The 22,474-nt window shown below is 38.3% G+C and overlaps 1 protein-coding gene across 1 annotated transcript in view; it reads left to right on the plus strand.

Moving 5' to 3' along the window:
• The window catches only part of HELZ (helicase with zinc finger), a 157,461-nt gene that overhangs the window by 60,856 nt on the left and 74,131 nt on the right, over window positions 1-22,474 (plus strand). Inside the window, 5 exon segments of the mRNA XM_035724531.1 lie at window positions 2,412-2,679; window positions 14,169-14,502; window positions 15,411-15,541; window positions 21,072-21,251; window positions 21,766-21,870. Of these exon segments, the coding sequence (XP_035580424.1) occupies window positions 2,412-2,679; window positions 14,169-14,502; window positions 15,411-15,541; window positions 21,072-21,251; window positions 21,766-21,870 (1,018 nt within the window).

Below are 22,474 nucleotides of genomic sequence, written 5' to 3' on the forward strand. Positions count from 1 at the left end.
GGGTGGGAATCATGGTACTGTCTAGATAAGATGAGTAAAACAAATAATGTTTCTCATGCCACTTTTCCCAGAAAGCCTGAGTACTTGTAGCCCAGAGTAGAATGACTGTCTGTATAATTTGCTTTGCATATTAAATAGGTGATAAAAAAATCTTTTTAAGAGGAAAGCGCTATTGTTTTAGGTTTCTTTCTTTTCTTTTTTTCTTTCTTTCTTTCTTTCTTTTTTTAATTTAACAGAGAGCGACACAGCGAGAGAGGGAACACAAGCAGGGGGAGTGGGAGAGGGAGAAGCAGGCTTCCCGCCGAGCAGGGAGCCCGATGTGGGGCTCGATCCCAGGACCCTGGGATCATGACCTGAGCCGAAGGCAGACGCTTAATGTCTGAGCCACCCAGGCGCCCCTCTTTTAGGTTTCTTTTTTTTTTTTTTTTTAAAGATTTTATTTATTTATTTGAGAGAGAGAGAATGAGAGATAGAGAGCACGAGAGGGGAGAGGGTCAGAGGGAGAAGCAGACTCCCTGCTGAGCAGGGAGCCCGATGCGGGACTCGATCCCGGGACTCCAGGATCATGACCTGAGCCGAAGGCAGTCTCTTAACCAACTGAGCCACCCAGGCGCCCCTCTTTTAGGTTTCTTATTATCCCAGTTACTTAAACATCAGTTAGAAATAATTAGTGACTTTTTAAAGAATGTGGACATAATGTTGATCTAGGCATAGTCTGATTCAATATCTTATTTAAAATAAAATTATGAAATATAATTTCCCTATCTCCAAATAATAGACATCCTTTAAGACATATTACAGTGATTCTTTGATAGTATGTAGAGTTTAGTTTTTATTTTGAAAGAGCTGGTTATTTGGTTTGTCGCTGTACTATTACTGTTTCTCTTGACTTTTGAATTAAGGAAAATAAATTTTTACATACATCCTTGTTATTTTGATAATGATTATCATTTGATTTTTAGTGATGGTATAATCTCTTTTAGGAATGTTGGCATTTATGTAATTTAAATATTTTTTGTAGCTATGATTTAATGAATGAAAGGGCAGGGCCCAATTTTAGGATGATTTAGGAAGAAAATGTGGTTAGTTTACTTTATGAAACTTTTACTTTTGAAGCTATTGCAAAGACCATCCTCGTCTCATCCAGAGTAAGAATGCAGGTCATCTTTATAGCTTGATGAGTATAGTTGTATTTATTTTACCCTTTGAGAAATAATAAAACTGGCATGTAGAAATACCTTTTCAAGGAGCAAAGGCAAGAAATTAGGCCCTTTACATTTGAATCCTTAATAAGATATTCGGATAAACTGTTTTCTAGTGTTGAGAAATGTCTTTTGGGTGACTGTTAAATGTTTGTAATTTATATATAACATTTAAATGTAGGAAAATCTCTCACTAGGCAGTACATGGCAATTATGCATTATTCTCTCATTGCAGAGATAGTACAGGGTAACTTATTTTTGTATTTTGAAGAATAGCTGATCTCCATTTAAACTTATTACATCTTCCCAAAACTTAACCTGACTTGTGAAGCCATCTTTTCAATTATGTTGTATTAAAACTGGATCTCAGCCTAATGAGTCAGTCAGGCAACCTTTTTTTCCCCTTTTGGTTAAGCTTCATATTTATAGGTATATGTATGCTCTACCCAAGAGAAAAGTAACGTGTGCTGCAGACAGAGTGAGCCTACCCGGTGCTCGGAAATTATGTTACGATATAGTTCACCCTGTGCTGGTACTGTGCTACATTTTTTTTTCCAGAGATGTCAGAACTTGAACTGTCATTCATTTTGACATCGTGCCCTACTTACAGTATAATTTAACTGAGGCTAAACTGGATTTTTCTGAAATGGCATTTGAATGGTACATCGTATCACATTTTAATGAGGAATTAGTATTTTTACATGAGTATTTTCTAAAAGATTTTTGTTTGTCATAAGTTGACTTTCAGAGAGTTTTGCTGCTTTCTGTGATTTACTAGAGAAGAAAAGACACAGATTTCTGATCTCTTTCTCTAATGGGCAGGTATTGGTAGTAGGAGGAGAAGAGTGATTATCACCTGATAGATTTTGTCTTATGAGGAATTTATCCTACAGTTCAGATTTCTTTTGACTGCGAGTTGACTTCTAAATGTTAATCTGTATTTTCAGTATGTTAATAACTATTTTTGTTATGTTCTATCCTGATGAAAAAGGTGTTTTTTACATGGGCTCCTATTTATGTTATTTTGTTAAGCTAGCCAAAAGATTTCTGATATGGGGAGGATTCTCTGTCAAATGGGTTTTTGTATTGTTTTATTTTTAAGAATTATTAGCTCTAGCATATAAAATGCTCCTACCAAAATGTGTACTGTATTATTTGAGAATTTTAATGTTGTGTTCCTTTATAAATGTGTTTTTTGTTTCCATTTAGATCTTGAATACCTGATGCATGCAAAACAACAGCTAGTAACCACAGCTAAGCGTTGGGATTCTTCTTCTAAGACTATTGTAGATTTTGAACCTAATGAAACTACTGATTTGGAGAAGAGCCTTCTTATCAGATACCAAATTCCTCTCTCTGCTGACCAGCTGTTTACCCAGTCCGTTTTAGACAAATCATTGACCAAGACCAACTATCAGTCACGGCTGCATGACCTTCTTTATATTGAGGAGATAGCCCAGTATAAAGAAGTCAGCAAGTAAGTTATTTTAGAAATACTTTGTTTAAAAACTCCCCTTTCGATGGTTATTTTTTATTTCTAAAATGGAGGTGTGCCTAAGTGAAGGTAGGTAGTAAAGGTTGTTACTCACTAGCTGTTGTTCAGTGCTGTGTCCTGTTCGTCTCGGCCTCCCTAGTGCATAGTGTATAGTTCATTTCCACAAGACTGCCAGGTGCTAGGTGTGTAAATATGTGGTCCCCATGGTACAGGAGGTTTCTCTTAATGGTAGAGTGAGTGCTCAATGAATATTTGTTGAGTAAATGCACAAAAACTGAAGGAGACCACATATTTTGGAATGTAATTTTAAGAATGAAATGATTTGGGATGCCTGGGTGGCTCAGTTGGTTGGGCGTCTGCCTTGGGCTCAGGTAATAATCCCAAGGTCTTGGGATCAAGTCCTGCATCGGGCGCCCTGCTCAGCTGGGAGTCTGCTTTTCCCTCTCTCTCTCTGCTCCTCCCCCTGCTTGTGTGCCCACTCTCTCACGCTCACTCTCTCTCAAACAAATAAAATATATATAAAAAAAGAATGAAATGAATTAAATCTTCAGGAAAACTATTTGATAATAATAAAATATCTTTCTAGGGGCACTTGGGTGGCTCAGTTGTTGAGTGTCTGCCTTCGGCTCGGGTCATGATCCCAGGGTCCTGGGATCGAGCCCCACATTGGCCTCCCTGCTTGGTGGGAAGCCTGCTTCTCCCTCTCCCACTCCTGCTTGTGTTCCCTCTCTTGCTGTGTCTTTCTCTGTCAAATAAATAAATAAAAATCTTAAAAAAAACCCACAAAACCTTTCTAGTCACTTATAAATGCTTTAACATACTTTACATTTTATCCATATGGCACAGGTAAAGACCAAGAGTAAATACAAAAGCTTATTTGAGGGCTCCTCGTTGACTCAGTCAGTTAAGTGTCTGCCTTCGGCTCAGGTTATGATCCCGGGGTCCTGGGATCAAGCCCCACATCAGGCTCTGCTCAGTGGGGAGCCTGCTTCTCCCCCTCTACGGCTTGTGTTCTCTTGCTTGCTCACTCGCACTCTCTCAAATGAATAAATAAATCTTAAAAACAAAACAACAACAAAAAAATCACAAAAGCTTATTTGAGTCATTATAGGAAAAATAATCTTAGAAATGAAAGTTCGGGGCACTAGGGTGGCTCAGTTGGTTAAGTGTCTGTCTCTTGATTTTGGCTCCGGTCCTGATCTTGGGGCTGTAAGATCAAGCTCTGCATTGGGCTCCACATTCATTGTGGAGGCTGCTTGAGATGCTCTCCCTCCGCCCCCCACCCCTCTCGCACGTGTGCTCTCTCTCTCATAAATTAAAACAAATAAAGATTAAAAAAAATGAAAGTTTGAGTGAAGGAAGATATTAATGAAATCATTATTATATTTGGTAGTAGCATTCCACTTTTTAGATAAAATGGGAACAAGCCTTAAACACTGAACCATAGGGGCGCCTGGGTGGCTCAGTTGGTTAAGCGGCTGCCTTCGGCTCAGGTCATGATCCCAGGGCCCTGGGATCAAGCCCCGCGTCGGGCTCCTTCCTCAGCAGGGGAGCCTGCTTCTCCCTCTCACTCTGCCTGCTGCTCTGCCTACTTGTGTTCTCTCTCTATCTTTGTCAAATAAATAAATAAAATCTTCAAAAAAAAAAAATACTGAACCATAGTTATGAGACATAAATACATTTTTAATAAGTAGTTTTCCCTTTAGATACAGCCTAAACAACTTGTTTTTTCCTAAGGTGTCTTTATTGATACCTTATCATTAATATTAGTAGACTGAACACTCACTAAGGGATATATTCAGAAAAAGAAAAGTAAAAACTTAAACATACTTTGTGTTACTTTATAGATTAAATATGATCTGGCTTTTGGAACATACCGAATTTCAAATTAAATGCTTGTAAGATTTACAAAGTTAGGTAGAATATATTTTTCATTACTCTTTTAAGACTTCCAAAATTATGGCCATTGATGGTCTCTTAGAAGACTTTTATTAACCGTGTCCATGTACAGTTCTAATGAAATAGTCACTTATTAAATAACAAGGACAAGGCAACCCTCTTGGGTCCCCTCCCTCCTTGGGAGCTTTGTACTTTCATTTTTGCTATTGCTCAAGAAACCTTGATGAAAAAAAATAACAAGGACAGTGACTTGTATAATGTATATTCACATTATTAATATGCATATATGTTATTTATATGGTCATAGGTTCCTTTTCTTAGTAAAGAAAACATTGATAAAAAAATCATAAATATTGGGATGAAATAGAGTTTAAAAGCTTACCAGAATCTTAAGAGACTATTTTGGAGTACCATAATAGAAATTCAGAAGAAATTATGTATTATATTTGTTTAAATATAACAAATACTGTTTGTTCCGGTTTAAAAATCCTTCCATATACATTACCTCAGAACTTATAACTAAAGATCAATAAGCTTATGAATTATTACATTAAAAATAATTTTTAAAAAATGGAAATTTGAGGTGTCTGAGTGGCTTAGTGGGTTAAGCATCTGACTCTTGATTTCAGCTCAGGTCACGATCTCAGGGTTGTGAGATTGAGTCCCGTGTTGGGCTCTGTGCTGGGCGTGGAGTCTGCTGGAGATTCTCTCTCTTTCTCTCCCTCTGCCCCCCTCCCACTCGCTCTTGTGCTCTCTCCCTCTCTTAAAAAAAAAAAAAAAAAAGAAAGAAAATTTGAATAGATAAAAGAAAACCCTACAATATTACGGAGGTCAGATACTGATCAAGAAACTAAGTGGACGAAAGTTCACTCTAAGAGCACTTTGCAAGGGCTTCTTAAAGCCCATATAAGGGGCACCTAGGTGGCTCAGTCGGTTGAGCATTGACTCTTGGTTTTGGTGTGGGTCGTGGTCTCAGGGTCGTTGGGTAGAGCCCTGCATTGGGCTCTGTGCTGAGTGTGGAGACTGCTTGAGTTCTCTCTCTCCCTCTCTCTCTGCCCCTCCCCCTGCTTGCTCTTTCAAATAAATAAAAAAAAAATCTTTAAAAAAAAAAAAAGCCCATTTAAGAGGGGCTTGAAAATACCTGCAACATGAAATGAACATGGGTGGCAGACTAAGTTGGTATATTTCTGGAGGAGGGTTATTTGGCATTTTGTACTACAGGTCTTTAGAAGGTTTGAACCTTTTGGTGTAGTAATTCTACTTACGAGGAATCATCCTGAAGAAAGAATCAGAGGTGAAGTTAACGATGCCTGTAAACAAACGTCTTTCAAAGAGTAGTGAAGGAGGAGTTAAGTAAATTATGGTCTAGACATATAATCCAGTGTTCTAGAAGTACAGTTGTTCCCCCTTACCCGTGGTTTCACTTTCTGTGGTTTCAATTACCTGCCATCAACTGTGGTCCAGAAGCAAATGATCCTTCTTAATCAGAAGGTCAGTGATGGTTTGATGCTCCGTCACTATGCTTACGTCGTTGACCTCACTTCATCTCATCACCCAGGCATTTTATCATCTCACATCACAAGAAAAAGTGTGAGTACAGGGCGCCTGGGTGGCTCAGATGGTTAAGCGTCTGCCTTCGGCTCAGGTCATGATCCCGGGGTCCTGGGATCAAGTCCCACATCGGGCTCCTTGCTCAGCAGGGAGTCTCCTTCTCCCTCTCCCTCTGCCTCTCCCCCTGCTTGTTCTCTCTCTGTCTCTCTTGCAAATGAATAAATAAAATCTTAAAAAAAAAAAAAAGTGTGAGTACAGCAAGATATTTTGAGAGAGAGACACCCCACATTCACATAGCTTTTTTTTTTACAGTATATTGTTATAATTATTTTATTGTTGTTAATCTCTTGCTGCACCTAATGTATAAAACTTTATCATCGGTATGTATAGTTAGGAAAAAACATAGTATAAGTAGGGTTTGGCACTATCCATGGTGCAGTCGCTGGGGGTTCTTGGATCACATCCCATGCAGATAAGGGGGAACTACTGTATTGAAATTATGTTCTTGAAGAATTTTCAAAATAGTAAAGATGCTGATGGTATAAAGGGGAAAATATGCTAGTTATGAAAGCGTCCACTGCAATTCTAATTTTGTATGTATGTATGTACATGCATATACATGAATATATTTGTATATAAAAATATTGGGAAGAGTTAAAGCATTTGTGTTCTGGTTGGTGAAATTATGAGTAATTTTTATGTTTTTTTTGTTTATTAAAAATTTTTTTAATTGTCAGAGAGAGCACGCGTGGGCATGCGTGCCAGCACAAGCAGGGGGAAAGGGGGAGAGGGCAGCGAGAGAGGGAGAAGCAGGCTCCCTGCTGAGTAGGGAGCCCAATGCGGGACCTGATCCCAGGACCCTGGGATCAAGACCTGACCTGAAGGCAGACGCTTAACTGACTGAGCCACCCAGGCATCCCTGATTTTTATGTTCTAATGTGGTTTTCTCGATTTTTGAAATGTTGTACAATGACCACATATTACTATTGTAATAAGAAAAAGCAAACAAAGAAATAGGAAGTTAGATTATTATCAGTTGTAGCACTTGATGACCTAGGCGTAAAATTGCCCTTAGAGCTAAAAGAAAGATTGTAGTAAGACAGTGTATAGTAGGAACATCTGAGCTTTCTCTTTTTTTTAATCTTTAAAATAGTTATTACTCAAATAGGGATATTTAGAAATTGAATATAAGACTGTAGGATCACTTTTTATATGTTATTTATGTTAAGTACACAAGAGTTTGAAGGATCTTAAGGACAGAAATGAGAATTGATTGCTACATGTCTAATGGTGACAAGTAGGTAGTTAGTTACTGTGTCAGAGAATTCTGAAATTTTTCAGTGATTCTCTCACCCAAAAGTAACCCCCTGGATGTAAAGGGTGGTAAATTACACTTCTGAATTTGACAGGCTTTTGTAAAATTTTGGGAAGTACAGGATAGAGTTTGTGCACCTACCAAGAAGCAAAGCCTCTTAGTTATTGGAGTTCTCAGAGGGTGTCTGTAAGCAGATGGACAAGAGACAAATAACAGACATGAACTAAAGGATTTTGAAAAGTTTTTGACAAAGTTTTATATACTACTTAAAAAAATTGTATTTTCTGGTTTTTCCTCCTTTCCCCTTTAAATTAATATTTGTATTTTAATGTTGCCTTGAATTCAATTCACATTTGATTGTTAATTCTTTAAGCACAAATATCATGAAAGATATATTTAAAAAATGGATTTGAGGGGGCTCTGTATGCAGCCACTAAACTATTCTGTAGTGTAGGTATCAGCAGACTTTCTGTAAAAGTCCAGCAAGTAAATATTAAAGGCTTTGTGGACTTGATATAGTCTTTGTTGCATAGCTTCTTTGTTTTATTTTTTGTTTTTATAAAAACCATCCTTAGTTAAGGGCTATACAAAACACGCTGAAGGTTGGATTTGGTCCTTGGGCCATGCTCTAGTGCCACTGATTGGATGAACACCAGTCATCAAAGCAAACCCAAGTTACCATTAGAATGGTGAAGAATGTTTTGCTGTGGATTGAGACTCAATTTAAAGCCAGAAGACAATGATTTGGGTAAACGGAGTTGTTCCTCTAAATGACCTGGATGTGTATTGACAGTAATAATGTATTCTGTATGCACTGGAATGTGCCTCTTTGAGATGTAGTCAGACTTACCCATGATTAATAGAATATTTCCTGAGATCAAGAGAATGTATCAGTCATTTGTGAACTTTGACAATTTTTTTTTTTAAAGATTTTATTTATTTATTTGACAGAGCGGGAGCATGAGCTGGGGTGGGGGTAGAGGGGCAGAGGGAGAGGGAAAACAGGCTCCCTGCTGAGCAGAGAGCCCAACTCGGGGCTTGATCCCAGGACCCTGGGATCATGACCTGAGCCGAAGGCAGACGCTTAACTGATGAGCCACCCAGCTACTCCAGGACTTTGACAGTTGAAGGAGATTATTGCTAATCATTAAAGTAATATCAACGTTCTTACATCTTAATTGTAAGGTTTGGATTATATTTTTACACGGTCACCTTTTAGCATTCCTTCCGTTAAAATGGGATTGAATGAAGCCTCTCAAGATTAGACAAAATATATTTTGGCTTGAGTTTGGATGTAGTAATCAAGTTTATCTTTTTATTTTTTTACTTCAAAGAAAAGGGATGATTTTTCAAAGCGGTACAGAGATAAGATTTCTTTTTATGTTAAGTTTTAGTGTGAGATGTGTGGGGTGGTAAGGATAATACTGCATTTCATTTAACTTTTAGAAAATGCTTCTGAGTTCTTTCAAGATTTAAAAAAAAAGTATTTCTCTTGTCTTCAGCTACATGTTGATAAGCATTCAATTATGATTCTGCCTTGAAGTGAAATCTATTTGATTCTTAGATGCACATTTTCAAAAGAAATTGACTTTGGCTGAAGCTCTTTTGTCCATTAAAGTGTGTAGTGGCATGCGTACTCAGGTCATTGTGGTTTCTCAGTGCTGACAGCTGACATGACAGGCCTGGTGTGTGGATGCACATTTCATCATAAAGCTGGGTGAGGCGAGGCCTCTGTTGCTCTGCCTCAATAAACCCAGGTATTGGCTTATTACCTTGGTTGATTTCTGTTATCATTCATTTAGTCAGAAATGGTATGAAGTGAAATTCTCTGTATAGCTTTGAAATTCTTTTAAAGCTACGCTCAAGAGATATAACTATTGCTAAGCTTGATAGAGCCATATTTCTTTCAGCTAAGTATGATACTAAATTGGTCAGAATTTACTTGGCTGCTATTCTGCTATTTCGCAAAAGGTTAGGAATTATGTAAGCTTTAAGGCTGATTTCAAAATGTGACAAGCAATAATAGAAAGATGGTTTTTCTTTTTATTAGGAGATATCTTTGTTAATTGTAGGATAAATTTTTTATTCTAGGTATTTGAGTTATTAAATCTTAAAAATATATATGTTTTAAATACTTAAGAAATCTTATTAATGTAATTTAGTTTTAGGCTGTTAATCTTTTAGAAAATTAAAATTTACTAGCTGTAACTTCTGCCAGAAAGTCTTATGTCTGTATCTTGAACATATGATGTATCTTCTGGGGGAAAGCCGTATTTCTTAGTACTTTTTTTTTTTTTTAAGATTTTATTTATTTATTTGGGAGAGAGAGAGAGAATGAGAGATAGCACGAGAGGGAAGAGGGTCAGAGGGAGAAGCAGACTCCCTGCTGAGCAGGGAGCCCGATGTGGGACTCAATCCCGGGACTCCAGGATCGTGACCTGAGCCGAAGGCAGTCGCTCAACCAACTGAGCCACCCAGGTGCCCAGTACCTTTATTTTCTAGTGCCTCTACCTCAAGAGTTTTGTTGTAAGGTACAATTAAATGTCATAAGAGGATTCTCTTAATGCTTTAAGACTGAGGCGAATTTTTCATGCTTTCTAAATTGTGATCAGGTGTTTTTTGGGATAACAGATTCTAAAATAGGGTGCCTGGGTGGCTCAGTCATTAAGTGTCTGCGTTCGGCTCAGGTCATGATCCCAGGATCCTGGGATCGAGTCCCACATCGGGCTCCCTGCTTGGCGGGAAGCCTGCTTCTCCCTCTCCCACTCCCCCTGCTTGTGTTTCCTCTCTCACTGTGTCTCTCTCTGTCAAATAAATAAATAAAATCTTAAAAAAAAAACAGATTATAAAATAGATCTAATAGTAAAATTTTGAGAAATTTTGAGTAAAAGTTGAGAAAATAGTATATAATTTCTAGAATTTGTTAGGGAATAGTATAAAGTAGTTGAAATGGAAATATTTTGCCTGGAAAAAATCAGATTATTATGAAAATGTAAAATTAATTCAATGAACAAAATTTATTGGGTGTTCAAAGTGTTAGGTTCTAGAGTAGCCACTGCTGATTCTAAGGCAAACACTATATATTTCTTTCTTCCTCAAAAGTTTGTAATCCATGAAACGAATATAACACTGTATGTTAACTAACTGGAATTAAAATAAAAACTTAGAAAAATGTTTGTTATCCACTAAGGGAGACAGACCTATACATATAGGGTTATAATACAGTGTAATTAACACTGCAGTAGAGGAATGCACAAGGGCCCCATGGGAGAGCATCTACCCCACATTAGTGGGGAGAAGGAGGATAGTCAAGTCAAGGAGGGAATCAAGTCGGCTTTTGGGAATAAGATGGTGTTTAAGCCGATTTTTTTTTTAAGATTTTATTTATTTATCTGACAGAAAGAGACAAAGCGAGAGAGGGAACACAAGCAGTAGGAGTGGGAGAGGGAGAAGCAGACTCCCCGCTGAGCAGGGAGCCCGATGTGGGGCTCGATCCCAGGACCCTGGGATCATGACCTGAGCCGAAGGCAGACCCTTAATGACTGAGCCACCCAGGTGCCCTGAATTTTTTTTTTTTAAGATTTTATTTTTTAATTTTTATTTATTTTTATTTTTTTAAAGATTTTTTTTTTTTATTTGATAGAGAGAGACACAGCGAGAGAGGGAACACAAGCAGGGGGAGTGGGAGAGGGAGAAGCAGGCTTCCCGCCGAGTAGGGAGCCCGATGTGGGGCTTGATCCCAGGACCTTGGGATCATGACCTGAGCCGAAGGCAGACGCTTAACGACTGAGCCACCCAGGCGCCCCAAGATTTTATTTACTTTAGAGAGAGAGTGTAAGAGAGCACGTATGTGTGTGCAGGTTGGGGGATGGGCAGTGGGAAAGAATCTCAAGCAGACTCCCTGCTGAGCAGAGAGCCGGATGCAGGGCTTGATCCCAGGACCCTGGGATCATGACTCACTAAGTTGAAGGCAGACCCTTAACCAACTGAGCCCCCCAGGTGCCCCCAAAGAGACCATTTCTGAATGAAGAATGCACTATAAGGGCGCCTGGGTGGCTCAGTTGGTTGCGCGACTGCCTTCGGCTCAGGTCATGATCCTGGAGTCCTGGGATCGAGTCCCGCATCGGGCTCCTTGCTCAGCAGGGAGTCTGCTTCTCCCTCTGACCCTCTTCCCTCTCGTGCTCTCTATCTCTCATTCTCTCTCTCTCAAATAAATAAATAAAATCTTAAAAAAAAAAAAAAGATGCACTATAAGAAATTTCTTTTCTCTCAGAAAAATTTTAATGACCCTAAATCTCATGTATGTGGAGTAAAGTGAAAATTTAGCTGTATATGAAAAAGCGTGACTATGCCATGGGCTCCTGTTCTTTTTTAAAGCATGTATTTTACTACAAAAAAGAAAAAGCAGGTGAACATAGATTATATGTAAACTGGGGAGGGTAGTATACTTTTATTTTTATTTTATTTATATATTTATTTATTTTGTAAAGATTTTATTTATTTGAGAGAGCGAGAATGAGAGAGAGAGAGAGAGCACATGAGAGGGGGGGAGGGTCAGAGGGAGAAGCAGACTCCCCGCGGAGCAGGAAGCCCGATGCAGGACTTGATCCCGGGACTCCAGGATCATGACCTGAGCCGAAGGCAGTCGCTTAACCAAGTGAGCCACCCAGGCGCCCCTTTTATTTTTATTTTAAGAATGATTTTTATATGAATCTTAGTGCATGTTCCAGTCTTTAAAGAATCAAATGTAAGTAGATAACATTACAAACTGTATTCTTTTTTTAAAAGAATTTATTTTTTTATTTGACAGAGGGAGACACAGCGAGAGAGGGAACACAAGCAGGGGGAGTGGGAGAGGGAGAAGCAGGCTTCCCGCGGAGCAGGGAGCCCGATGTGGGGCTCGATCCCAGGACCCTGGGATCATGACCTGAGACGAAGGCAGACGCTTAACGACTGAGCCACCCAGACGTCCACATTCAACATTTTAATTTTTTTTTTTTTTTTAAGATTTTATTCATTCATTTGAGAGAGAGAGGGAGAGAAAATGAGGGTGGGGGGAGAGGCACAGGGAGACGGAGAAGCAGACTCCCTGCTGAGCAGGGAGCCTGATGCAGGACTTGATCTTAGGACCCTGAGATCATGGCCTGAACCGAAGGCAGATGCTTAACCAACTGAGCTACCCAGCACCCCTTAATACGGTGTTTTAATTAGATTTCTTTTCCTAATATTGTAAACAGATGTTTCCATTAAGGAATTTTACAGTATTTTAAAAAAGTTTTGTTTTCTTTTTTCCTTAAGAATTTATAAGATATTCTTAGCATCTTATATACAAAAAGAAGATTTGAAGACAGTTCAGTAGTCCCGTTAAAAAGTAGCCTTTTCCACAAATGGATATTTAGATTTTAAAAGAACTTAATTTTTTTTCATTCACGTAATTTTAAATCTTCTGAAGAAAAAGTAGAAAATGTTCCCGTTCCTCTTTTACTGCTTTGTCTTATCTCTCGCAGCACTGTTTCAGAATGGCAAAGGAGAGGGCTGTTCGTTAGTTTAAATCTTTCTTCCACGTCCTATTTCTTGCCCGTGTGGATCTTGATTCTCTGTACTTGTTCGACACACACATTCTCTCTCACACTCATGGGCACACACGGGAGTGAGTGCAAGTGAGTGCACCAGCCATTGACTGACAAGCTAGTGCTGAACTCCTCTTTCCTTAATTCCTGAATGGGATCTGTCTCAGTGTAGTCATGAACAAAAGTTTATTCTGGATGTTACTCGTTAACAGCATTGAAAGAAAAATTTCACAGTTTGAATCTTTTTGGTAAGATGTACTTGGAAAGCCTTAGTTTAATGAAGGTCTGTTGTAGTTTCAACACTGCATTTCCTTCTGGCTTTAGGGGATTGTAAAGTTTTAATGGTCCCAGGGTGTGTTCAAGCAGACTTCTGTATTAATTAACCTGTAATAATATTTCATTTTAATTTTTTTTAAAGATTTTATTTATTTATTTGACAGAGAGAGAGAGAGCACAAGTAGGCAGAGCGGCAGGCAGAGGGAGAGGGAGAAGCAGGCTATCCACCGAGCAGGGAGCCCGACGCGGGGCTCGATCCCAGGACTCTGGGATCATGACCTGAGCTGAAGGCAGTCGCTTAGCAGACTGAGCCACCCAGGCGCCCCAATAATATTTCATTTTATTAAAATATCATACTTAGCTTTATTTTAAATGTTCAGGTTTTATCTTTATTATTTTTTTTAAAGATTTTTATTTATTTGAGAGAGTGAGTGAGAGAGAGAGCACAAGCTGGGGGGAGAGGGGGAGGGAGAAGCGGACTCCTCACTGAGCAGGGAGCCCCACTCAGGGCTCGATCCTAGGATCCTGGGATCATGACCCGGGCCGAAGGCAGCTGCTTTAACCAACTGAGCCACCCAGGCGCCCCTTAAATGTTCAGGTTTTTTAAAAATGTTTTCTTCAACTCAACTAAGTATATGCCTTTATGTAACTTGGGTGAGAGTTTATTGACTTAAAAAAAGTTTTGTTTTTTCCAGCTTGGATTAATGGCGGAAAGGTAATATATGGTTTGTAGCTCGATGGAGTGGAATTGATGAAGTTTTAATTTTCTGTATGTTTAAATTTGATTGATTTTGTTCTGCTCTTCTAGTTTTTTCTTTTTGATGTAAAACATTCAGACTCATTTTCTACTTTTGATTTAGGTTCAACCTTAAAGTGCAGTTGCAGATTCTGGCAAGTTTCATGCTCACTGGAGTTTCTGGAGGTGCAAAGTACGCTCAGAATGGACAACTTTTTGGTCGCTTTAAGCTTACTGAAACACTTTCTGAAGATACTTTGGCTGGACGGCTGGTGATGACCAAAGTCAATGCTGTTTATTTATTACCAGTCCCTAAAGAGAAGTTAGTACAGACCCAGGGAACCAAAGAGAAGGTTTATGAAGCTACTATTGAAGAAAAAACAAAAGAATATATATTTTTAAGGATATCCAGGGAATGCTGTGAAGAACTTAATCTTCGGCCTGATTATGACACACAGGTGTGTTTTGAAGTGAGGCAACTCAATTATGGTTGTCTATATATCCTTGTCAGCTGATACAGTTCTGGTTTGGTTTTCTAGCTTCTGCTCAAACCAGAAGTGCAGTTGATTTTGAAGTGTTATAGAGGTGGGTGGAGAATTAGACCCCTCATAACTCTCAGAGAAACCCAATTCGATAATTAAGTAACATCTACAATGTTCCAGTCTTATATGAGGCCAAACTTTCTGATGAGAATTTTAAATCAGCAATAGAAGAATAGATGAAAGGAAACTAAGCTGCATCCAGGGACAGTTCTTATCTCAGGTTGTATCTGCTTGTGTTCTCCTCTCTTTATGGTTTCTTAGGTGAACTGTGTGTTCACTCTGCCATATTTAACTGGAAAGCCAATCTTCTTTAAAATTTTATTTATTAAAAAAAATAAAAATTTTATTTATTTTTCTTTTTAAACATAAGATTTGGTGATTATTATTTACTCATAGTAAATTGATACAGTGTCCTAGGCCTGGTTTTTATCACTCAAGAGATGATAATTCACAGATGTTCTATTGATTTTATCAAGTATATTATTCATAGGAATATGGTGGAACCAGATAACCTTGATTTAGATATTAAGTGATTCACAAGTACTTCATTTCCTTTAGATGTCAAATGAGGTTAATAATGATACATATATCATTAGTACTAGTAAATGAGGTAATTTATGTAAAGTGTATATTACAATGCCTGACAGTAAGTAAACAAAGCAAATATTAGCCATAATAATTCTTATTAAAATAGCATTGCACTTAAAGGAATCTCTAAACTTGGCTTCCCAAAAGGTTATCTCCACAAAAATTTTTAGCAAGCTGCAAGCATTGATGATTACATTCATGCATTTAAAAAAAAATTTTTTTATTTTTTGTTTCAGGTTGAACTTCAGTTTCAATTAAATCGATTACCCCTCTGTGAAATGCATTACGCGCTAGACAGGATCAAGGACAATGGGGTTTTGTTTCCAGACACCACTATGACTCCAACCATACCTTGGAGTCCCAACAGGTACAGAAAAGGAGATGTCTCACTAAAGGAAGTTATGTTAATGTGAAATTGAATAACGCTAATAAAATTTTTTACGCAGATTTGCCGTACTCTCCAGGAGCCATGTGTTAGTGGAGAAAGGAGAGTGAAAGAGCCCTTAAAAGGAAACATTTGAGGTTCATCATGTACTTTCTTCACTTGTCCTCAGAGTCTAAATGAGTTCTATTGCTTTTCTCAGCAGCCTTAATTTGATAGAATGCCAAGCAATTCAGGAATATTTCTTAAGTAAAAGTTGAATGGGAAAATTAGGACCTTTTAATGTGGTTCAGACAGTTCATATAAAATGATTTTTGAATATAGAAGACATTTTTTATAATTTCGGAAAATGGAAAAAGTATCATAGAAGATGGTATTTCAGAAACTGCTCTCAGGTTAATGGTTGTATAAATATTTTCCTGCTTAAATTCACTTTGGTACATATTCGTGTCTTTATAAAGGTACTTCTGATTTGTTTCCAGACTGACTGTGTAGGCTGTATGACTGCATCTTTCTTGTCATCCTTTTCCCTGAGTTTTTATCTTCTTGGCCCCTGCTGCTGCCCTGCTCATTGCACCTTCTCTTTCTTTCTTTTTTAATCTCAGTGGCTCTACACAATAGAAGGTTATTTATTTATCACTCGTGTCAATCCAGTCATGGTCGGGTGGCTCTGCTCCACCACTGACGGAGGCCCTGGTATCTTCAGTAAGTGGTTTCCACGGTTTCACCCTGTGTGTTGACATCCAGCTGGCAGGCAGGGGAAGAATGAGCACAGGGGATCACGTAGGAAGGTTTTATGGGCCAGGCCTAGAAGTGGCAAATTCTCTTCCCCTCACATTCCATTTCTTTCGGTTCTAAAAACAGAACAAAGCACAAGACGCCTTACAACAGAAAACCCGAATCATTTCTCCTTCATTTCGCTTACCCTTACTTTTTCGCATTCTTTTTATTGCCAAAATTCTCAAGCAGGAGTAGTTTATGTATTTCTGCTGTTCTTTATACTCATCCTGTGATCTCCGTTTCCCACTTCCTCACTCTCCTGAAAGTAATCAGTGATCTACTGATTGTAAGACTCCAGTCTTCTCAGTTCCCATTTGATTCACCTTCTCTGCACCCTTTCTCTTCCTTCCGTTCTTATAGCCAGTGTGTAATTTAGAGCTGGACTATGGAAGGAGCCTTCTAGTCGGTCTTCTGTCCTGCAGTCTGTATCTCTGTTCTCTCGTCCATCCCACATATTTCTTCGACAGTTTGTTTGCTAAAATAATCATTTCATTTCAGTGGTTACAAGTCTCTGATGGTGTCTCCTTGATATGTGGATAGTCTGAGCAGTTGAACACCAATCTCTTGTTACATAGTTCAGTTGACAGGGCTTCCAACAGTAGCTTCAGATTTATTTTTTTCTACTTGACACCCCCCCCTTCCCTCTAAATCCCCATGCTCTAGCCATATTGAATTACCTTGACAAATTTTTTAAAAATTGTGGTAAAATTTACATAACACAAAACTGACCTCTAAACTTTTTTTTTTTTTAAGATTTTATTTATTTGAGAGAGAGAGCATGAGAGAGGGGAGGTCAGAGGGAGAAGCAGACTCCCTGCTGAGCAGGGAGCCCGATGTGGGACTTGATCCTGGGACTCCAGGATCATGACCTGAGCCAAAGGCAGTCGCTTAACCAACTGAGCCACCCAGGCACCCTAAACTATTTTTATGTATATAGTTCAGTAGTGTTTTTACATTGTCAGGCAGTCAGTCTCCAGAGCCTTCTCATCTTGCAAAACAGACTTTCTACCCATTAAACTCAAGAGTTTCCTCCTCCACCATTTTTATCTGTAAATGATTTTCTCTCCCTGAAATAATCTTTGCTCAGTATTGATCTGTTGATCCACCTGTCCTTTAAGATTCAGTGCAGCTCAGTGCTCTCCTTCAAGGAGATAAACCTGACCCTACCATTTTCATTATTCCAACAAAAATTTCTTGAGTACTTGCTGTGTGCTAGATTCAGTCAGTTTTGTGCTTTCCAAGCACAGTTTCTCTCAAATTAATTTTTGTCACTTGCGTACATTTCTCCTGTTTTCATTATACTCTGAGGTCTTTGAAGGAAGAGACTATGTTTCATTTATCAGTAAATCCTCAACAGAGCCTTACACATTAACGTATGACATAATTTAACTTACTAAGAGTTTCACGTTTAAAGAAGGAAATTAGGGTTTCAAGTGCGAGAGCATACCAGTAAACTTTTAGGCATGTATTTGATATGTTTATTTCTGAAAATTATATTGTATATAACAGTATATTCAAGTACCACTGACTGCAAGTGTGAACTGTGGAAGTAACTAAGAAAATGTCAGTATCAGAAAACTTTTGGGCAGGAAGAGATTCCATACCACTGTAATTTCAATAGTAACTAAAAGGTGTCTGAGTGGAGGAACATACTGAGAAACCATTAGCCATATAAAATCTTTTCTGGGATAAGGTAGAATATAGATAGATAAATGAAGTAGAGAAATTATTCTCGAGCATGTGGTCTGTAAATTAATTATAAAAATGCATTAGACCAGGGGAAAAAAGGACTTTGAATTAATGTGGTTCAGGGTTGAAGTAATTTTTATTCAAAATGAGCTTGAAGAGACTATATTATTTTAAACTGTGAAACTCGAGATGGGTCTTACCAGCGCGTGTGTTGTGAGTCCTCTTCCCCTGATGGAGCAGGTGCTACACTAAAGACAGCTGTGCTCATTGGCCTTCCTCATCCATGAGCAGACACTAGAGCTGATCAGCACTGATGGCTTCTGATCTCCTCTGAAGTGTTTATTTATACCGAAGCAGTTGATTAAAAGTAGAGTGGCCTATATAAGTAAAGTAAAGAGATCTTGTATTTTAGAGCTATACCTGTAAATTCGTCATGAATGTCTTAGATTTATACTTTTATATGTAACTTACTGTTTGTTGCATTTATAAGTTCATTGAAGTCACCACATTTGAAGAATTAGAAGGTGTTTTTTAAACTTCCGTTTATTGGTTTTTGAAAGTGTGTATTGGTCAAGTAATAAGTCATTTTTCTGAAATCCTCAGTGAACGTAGTAATAGAAACTAACGTTAATTGAGCACTTATTGCTCAATTATTTTTCTAAACAGCTTGCATGTATTATCTCACTTGCTCTTAGAATGACCACCTGATGCACATGCCATTATGTCCATGTATAGATACAGGAGTCCTTGGGGTCAGGTATGGATGCAAGTAACAGTTTACTGAACTAACTTTGGCTTAAACAAGTAGAGATAGAAGCCCAGGGGTTAGGTGGTCTAGGACTTGCAAGGGCTCCGCAGTACCATCCAGGCCTGAGGTCTCCCCTCCTCTCCACCTTAGAGCATGTTGGTTTTCTTCTTGATGTCTGTTACCTCTTGATTCTAAGATGGCGGCTGCAGTTTTGTTTACCAGGATCTCCTTCCAGCCAGGTGAAGGAGGAGGGCGGAGGAGCAAGAAGGGCTTTCTCCTAGTGAGGCTTTGCTTGTGTTTTATTGAGTAACGGAAGCCCTTGTGAGGGACCTCTTCCTATAAGCTCATTGGCCAGAGTTGGAGCTCCGGCAGAGGAGGGTGAGAAACGGAGTGTTTTAGCTGTCTAGGCTCAGTAGTGGAGGAAGGCAGAGGAGATGCCATGAGTGGTTTGAGGTAACCGTTCCACAGTTCTCCACATACATTAGATCTGGATTTAGCGATTATCTAAAGTAATTTCCTCTTTTACAGAAAATGGAATATTGCTAGGTACTGGTAGAATTATGAGTAAATAAGCTGTTTAATGATGAGAGATTCTTTGAACTAAAAAGTTTGAGCTTTAGTGAATGGTTTCCAGGAAATTTGTGCCACTGGTCAGAGTTCTTTTGTTTTTTACTTAAAAATTTTAAGTTTCAAAAAAAAAATAAGAATTGGCATGTTTATATAGTCAAAGTTTATTTTCTGTAGTTTTACATTTCCTCAGAGACTTTCATTTGTTTGAAATTATTTGTCCGAATATAGCATTAGCTATAATTTTTTAAAACTGAAAGTATTAAGATTTTCCATGAATAACTAGTTTCCGATTACTGTAGAGTACAGCCGCTGAGAGATGGAATTTTCCTGTCTAAACCACGTTCTCGTCTTGCAGGATTATTTTGTAGGCACTTTGAATGTAAGTTTTCTAAGCATCTCTTTACACACCCTTCCTATTTTGGTTCACATCCCTATCATTTTTACCATAGTTGTTGCGGTATTTAGTATTTTAATTGTAGTTGTGCGAAAGAATGCCGGTGATTCTCTACTTGGTTTGATCCCATGTAGCATCTGCTGTCCATTTAAATCTTCGAAACGTAGCCAAGACATAGAAGGGACACTCGTAAGGGACACTACAGCAACCATTTGTGCTACTATGACAGGTGCCCTCTACCCTGAAAAATAGGACCTATGTACATTATGTGTATGGCGGACAATATTAGAAAACATTTCATATTGTTTGGCCTTTGATACCTTATTTTTATTTTTATTTTTTTTTAAGGATTTTATTTATTTTTTTGACAGAGAGACACAGCGAGAGAGGGAACACAAGCAGGGGGAGTGGGAGAGGGAGAAGAGAAGCAGGCTTCCCGCGGAGCAGGGAGCCCGATGTGGGGCTCGATCCCAGGACCCTGGGATCATGACCTGAGCTGAAGGCAGATGCTTAACCAACTGAGCCACGCAGGCACCTGCCCCTCTTTGATACCTTTAAAAAAAAACCAAACTGCTATTTTCTGAATTAAGAACTTCGTAAAGGTTTAATATCTCTTACCCAGGAACATACAGGTTTTTTCTTTGCCTCTTGTTTTAAACTTCACTAAAGAGAGCTTCAGTGGACTAGAATTTGAAATTTGGTTTGTCTCCCTTTTGCATTTTACATGCTGTGCAAAGAAACTAGTACTTCTTTATCACCTGAAAAAAAATTTTCTGAGCCTTTTATGTAACAGAGGGAAATTAAATTTTTGAGACATTGCCATTACTATTTATAGACTTGGTAGCAGCTAGACTAGAAGTGTGTGTGCTTTCTTTAGTTATCAAAATCGTTTTTAGGGGTGCCTGGGTGGCTCAGTTGTTAAGTGTCTGCCTTTTGCTCAGGTCATGATCCCAGGGTCCTGGGATTGAGCCCCACATTCGGCTCTCTGCTCGGCGGGAAGCCTGCTTCTCCCTCTCCCACTCCCCCTGCTTGTGTTCCCTCTCTCGCTGTCTTTCTCTCTGTCAAATAAATAAATAAAATCTTTAAAAAAAAATCTTTTTTTTTGCACTTGGAATAGGACAAAGTAATTAAAGTGAGTTTTCATTAACATAGTGAAGCACCCTGCACCGACTCTGTTGGGTAGTTTTCTGAAAAGAAGTTTTAGAATAAGCATTTGTTTTTGTAGATGCTCTGCTTCTTCAGTATTTTTAATGGTTCAGTGAAATTTAGGATTCTCTCGTGTTTTGTTTATTTATAAGATGCATGTGTTTAAAATAAATGTTTATTTTCTGTAGACAGTGGGATGAGCAGTTGGATCCTCGGCTAAATGCAAAACAGAAAGAGGCTGTTCTGGCCATTACAACTCCACTTTCAATACAGCTGCCTCCTGTTCTCATCATTGGACCCTATGGGACAGGCAAAACGTTCACTCTAGCTCAGGCCGTGAAGCACATACTCCAGCAGCAGGAGACGAGGTGAGATGGTGCTATGTGTGCTCCGATTTCATCATTAGGGCACAAGTGCCTCTGTCCTTATTGTGAGTACAAAGCTAAGGCTAGCAAGACCATTTTAATTCAGCTTGGGAGGGGGAAAAAAAAGACACACACCAAAGCCCCAAAGGACTAAAATTTGAATTCTTTTAAAACATACTGTTTTTAAAAATTGGCAGTGTAGAGAGTGATACCTTTTAAATAGCCATCAAAATTCCAAGTCTGCAAAAGGAATTGTGATATATGTTAAAGCCAAAAGAGTTGGGTGCGTAAAAAATGTTCTGTGCGATAGATTTAAAAATAATTTGGGGGACCTTGTTTCCTTTACAGCTTAAAGAGTAATGGTTTCCTGAAAACATCATTGAGTAGTATGTTGGAGATTGCTGAGTAGGTTGAGGGAAATGTATGATATTAAGATGGCCACTGCTTTTGGTTGGTATTATACTGCTTGAGTAGTTTTGTGTTTTATCATTCTTTTTATTTGCACCATTTATTTCAGCAGGATCCTCATTTGCACCCATTCTAATAGTGCTGCTGACCTCTACATAAAGGATTATTTACATCCATATGTAGAAGCAGGCAATCCCCAGGCAAGACCTCTCAGGTATTTTTTTAAGGCTTTATTATGTATCTTTATCATACTTTATTATTCTTAAGAAAAGGTGTCTGTAAAGATTTTAGTAACTTGAAGAACACAACATCTTTAACTGTATATTGGCATTTGGAGGTGATGCCTTTTGAAGCAGTCATTTAAAATTAAGGAAAAATTTAAAAATCTTTGACCACATTCATTTCTTAAACATTAAGAGAAAGACATCCTTTTCTAAGTTTTGTATGTAAAAATGTTGTTACGATCTGAGCAAATTTTGATGTGTACCTCTAAAAGATACTATGATGAAATAATATAAATATGATTTGTTTAAATCAAATTTAATTAAAATTCCAGCATATTTTGCATGGCAGAGTAGTCATGCAGTAGATATAAAATTTTGACTGTGATCATGGAGGTAATTTCATAGAAGCTACACTTTAGAGAAGCATGAAATATTGATATGATTTCTGCAACAAAATGTATTTGACTGGTATTTACAACTTTTTGCGGTCATTTAAGAGACAAAGTGTCAAAAGTTTACGTTGATATAGAAAGGTCGTCTTAAATGTATATGGATATGAAATGTACTTAAATACGATTGTGGGGGAATAAAATC

The sequence above is a fragment of the Zalophus californianus genome, chromosome 16, assembly GCF_009762305.2.
Source record: "Zalophus californianus isolate mZalCal1 chromosome 16, mZalCal1.pri.v2, whole genome shotgun sequence".
NCBI classification, from domain to species: Eukaryota; Metazoa; Chordata; class Mammalia; order Carnivora; family Otariidae; genus Zalophus; species Zalophus californianus.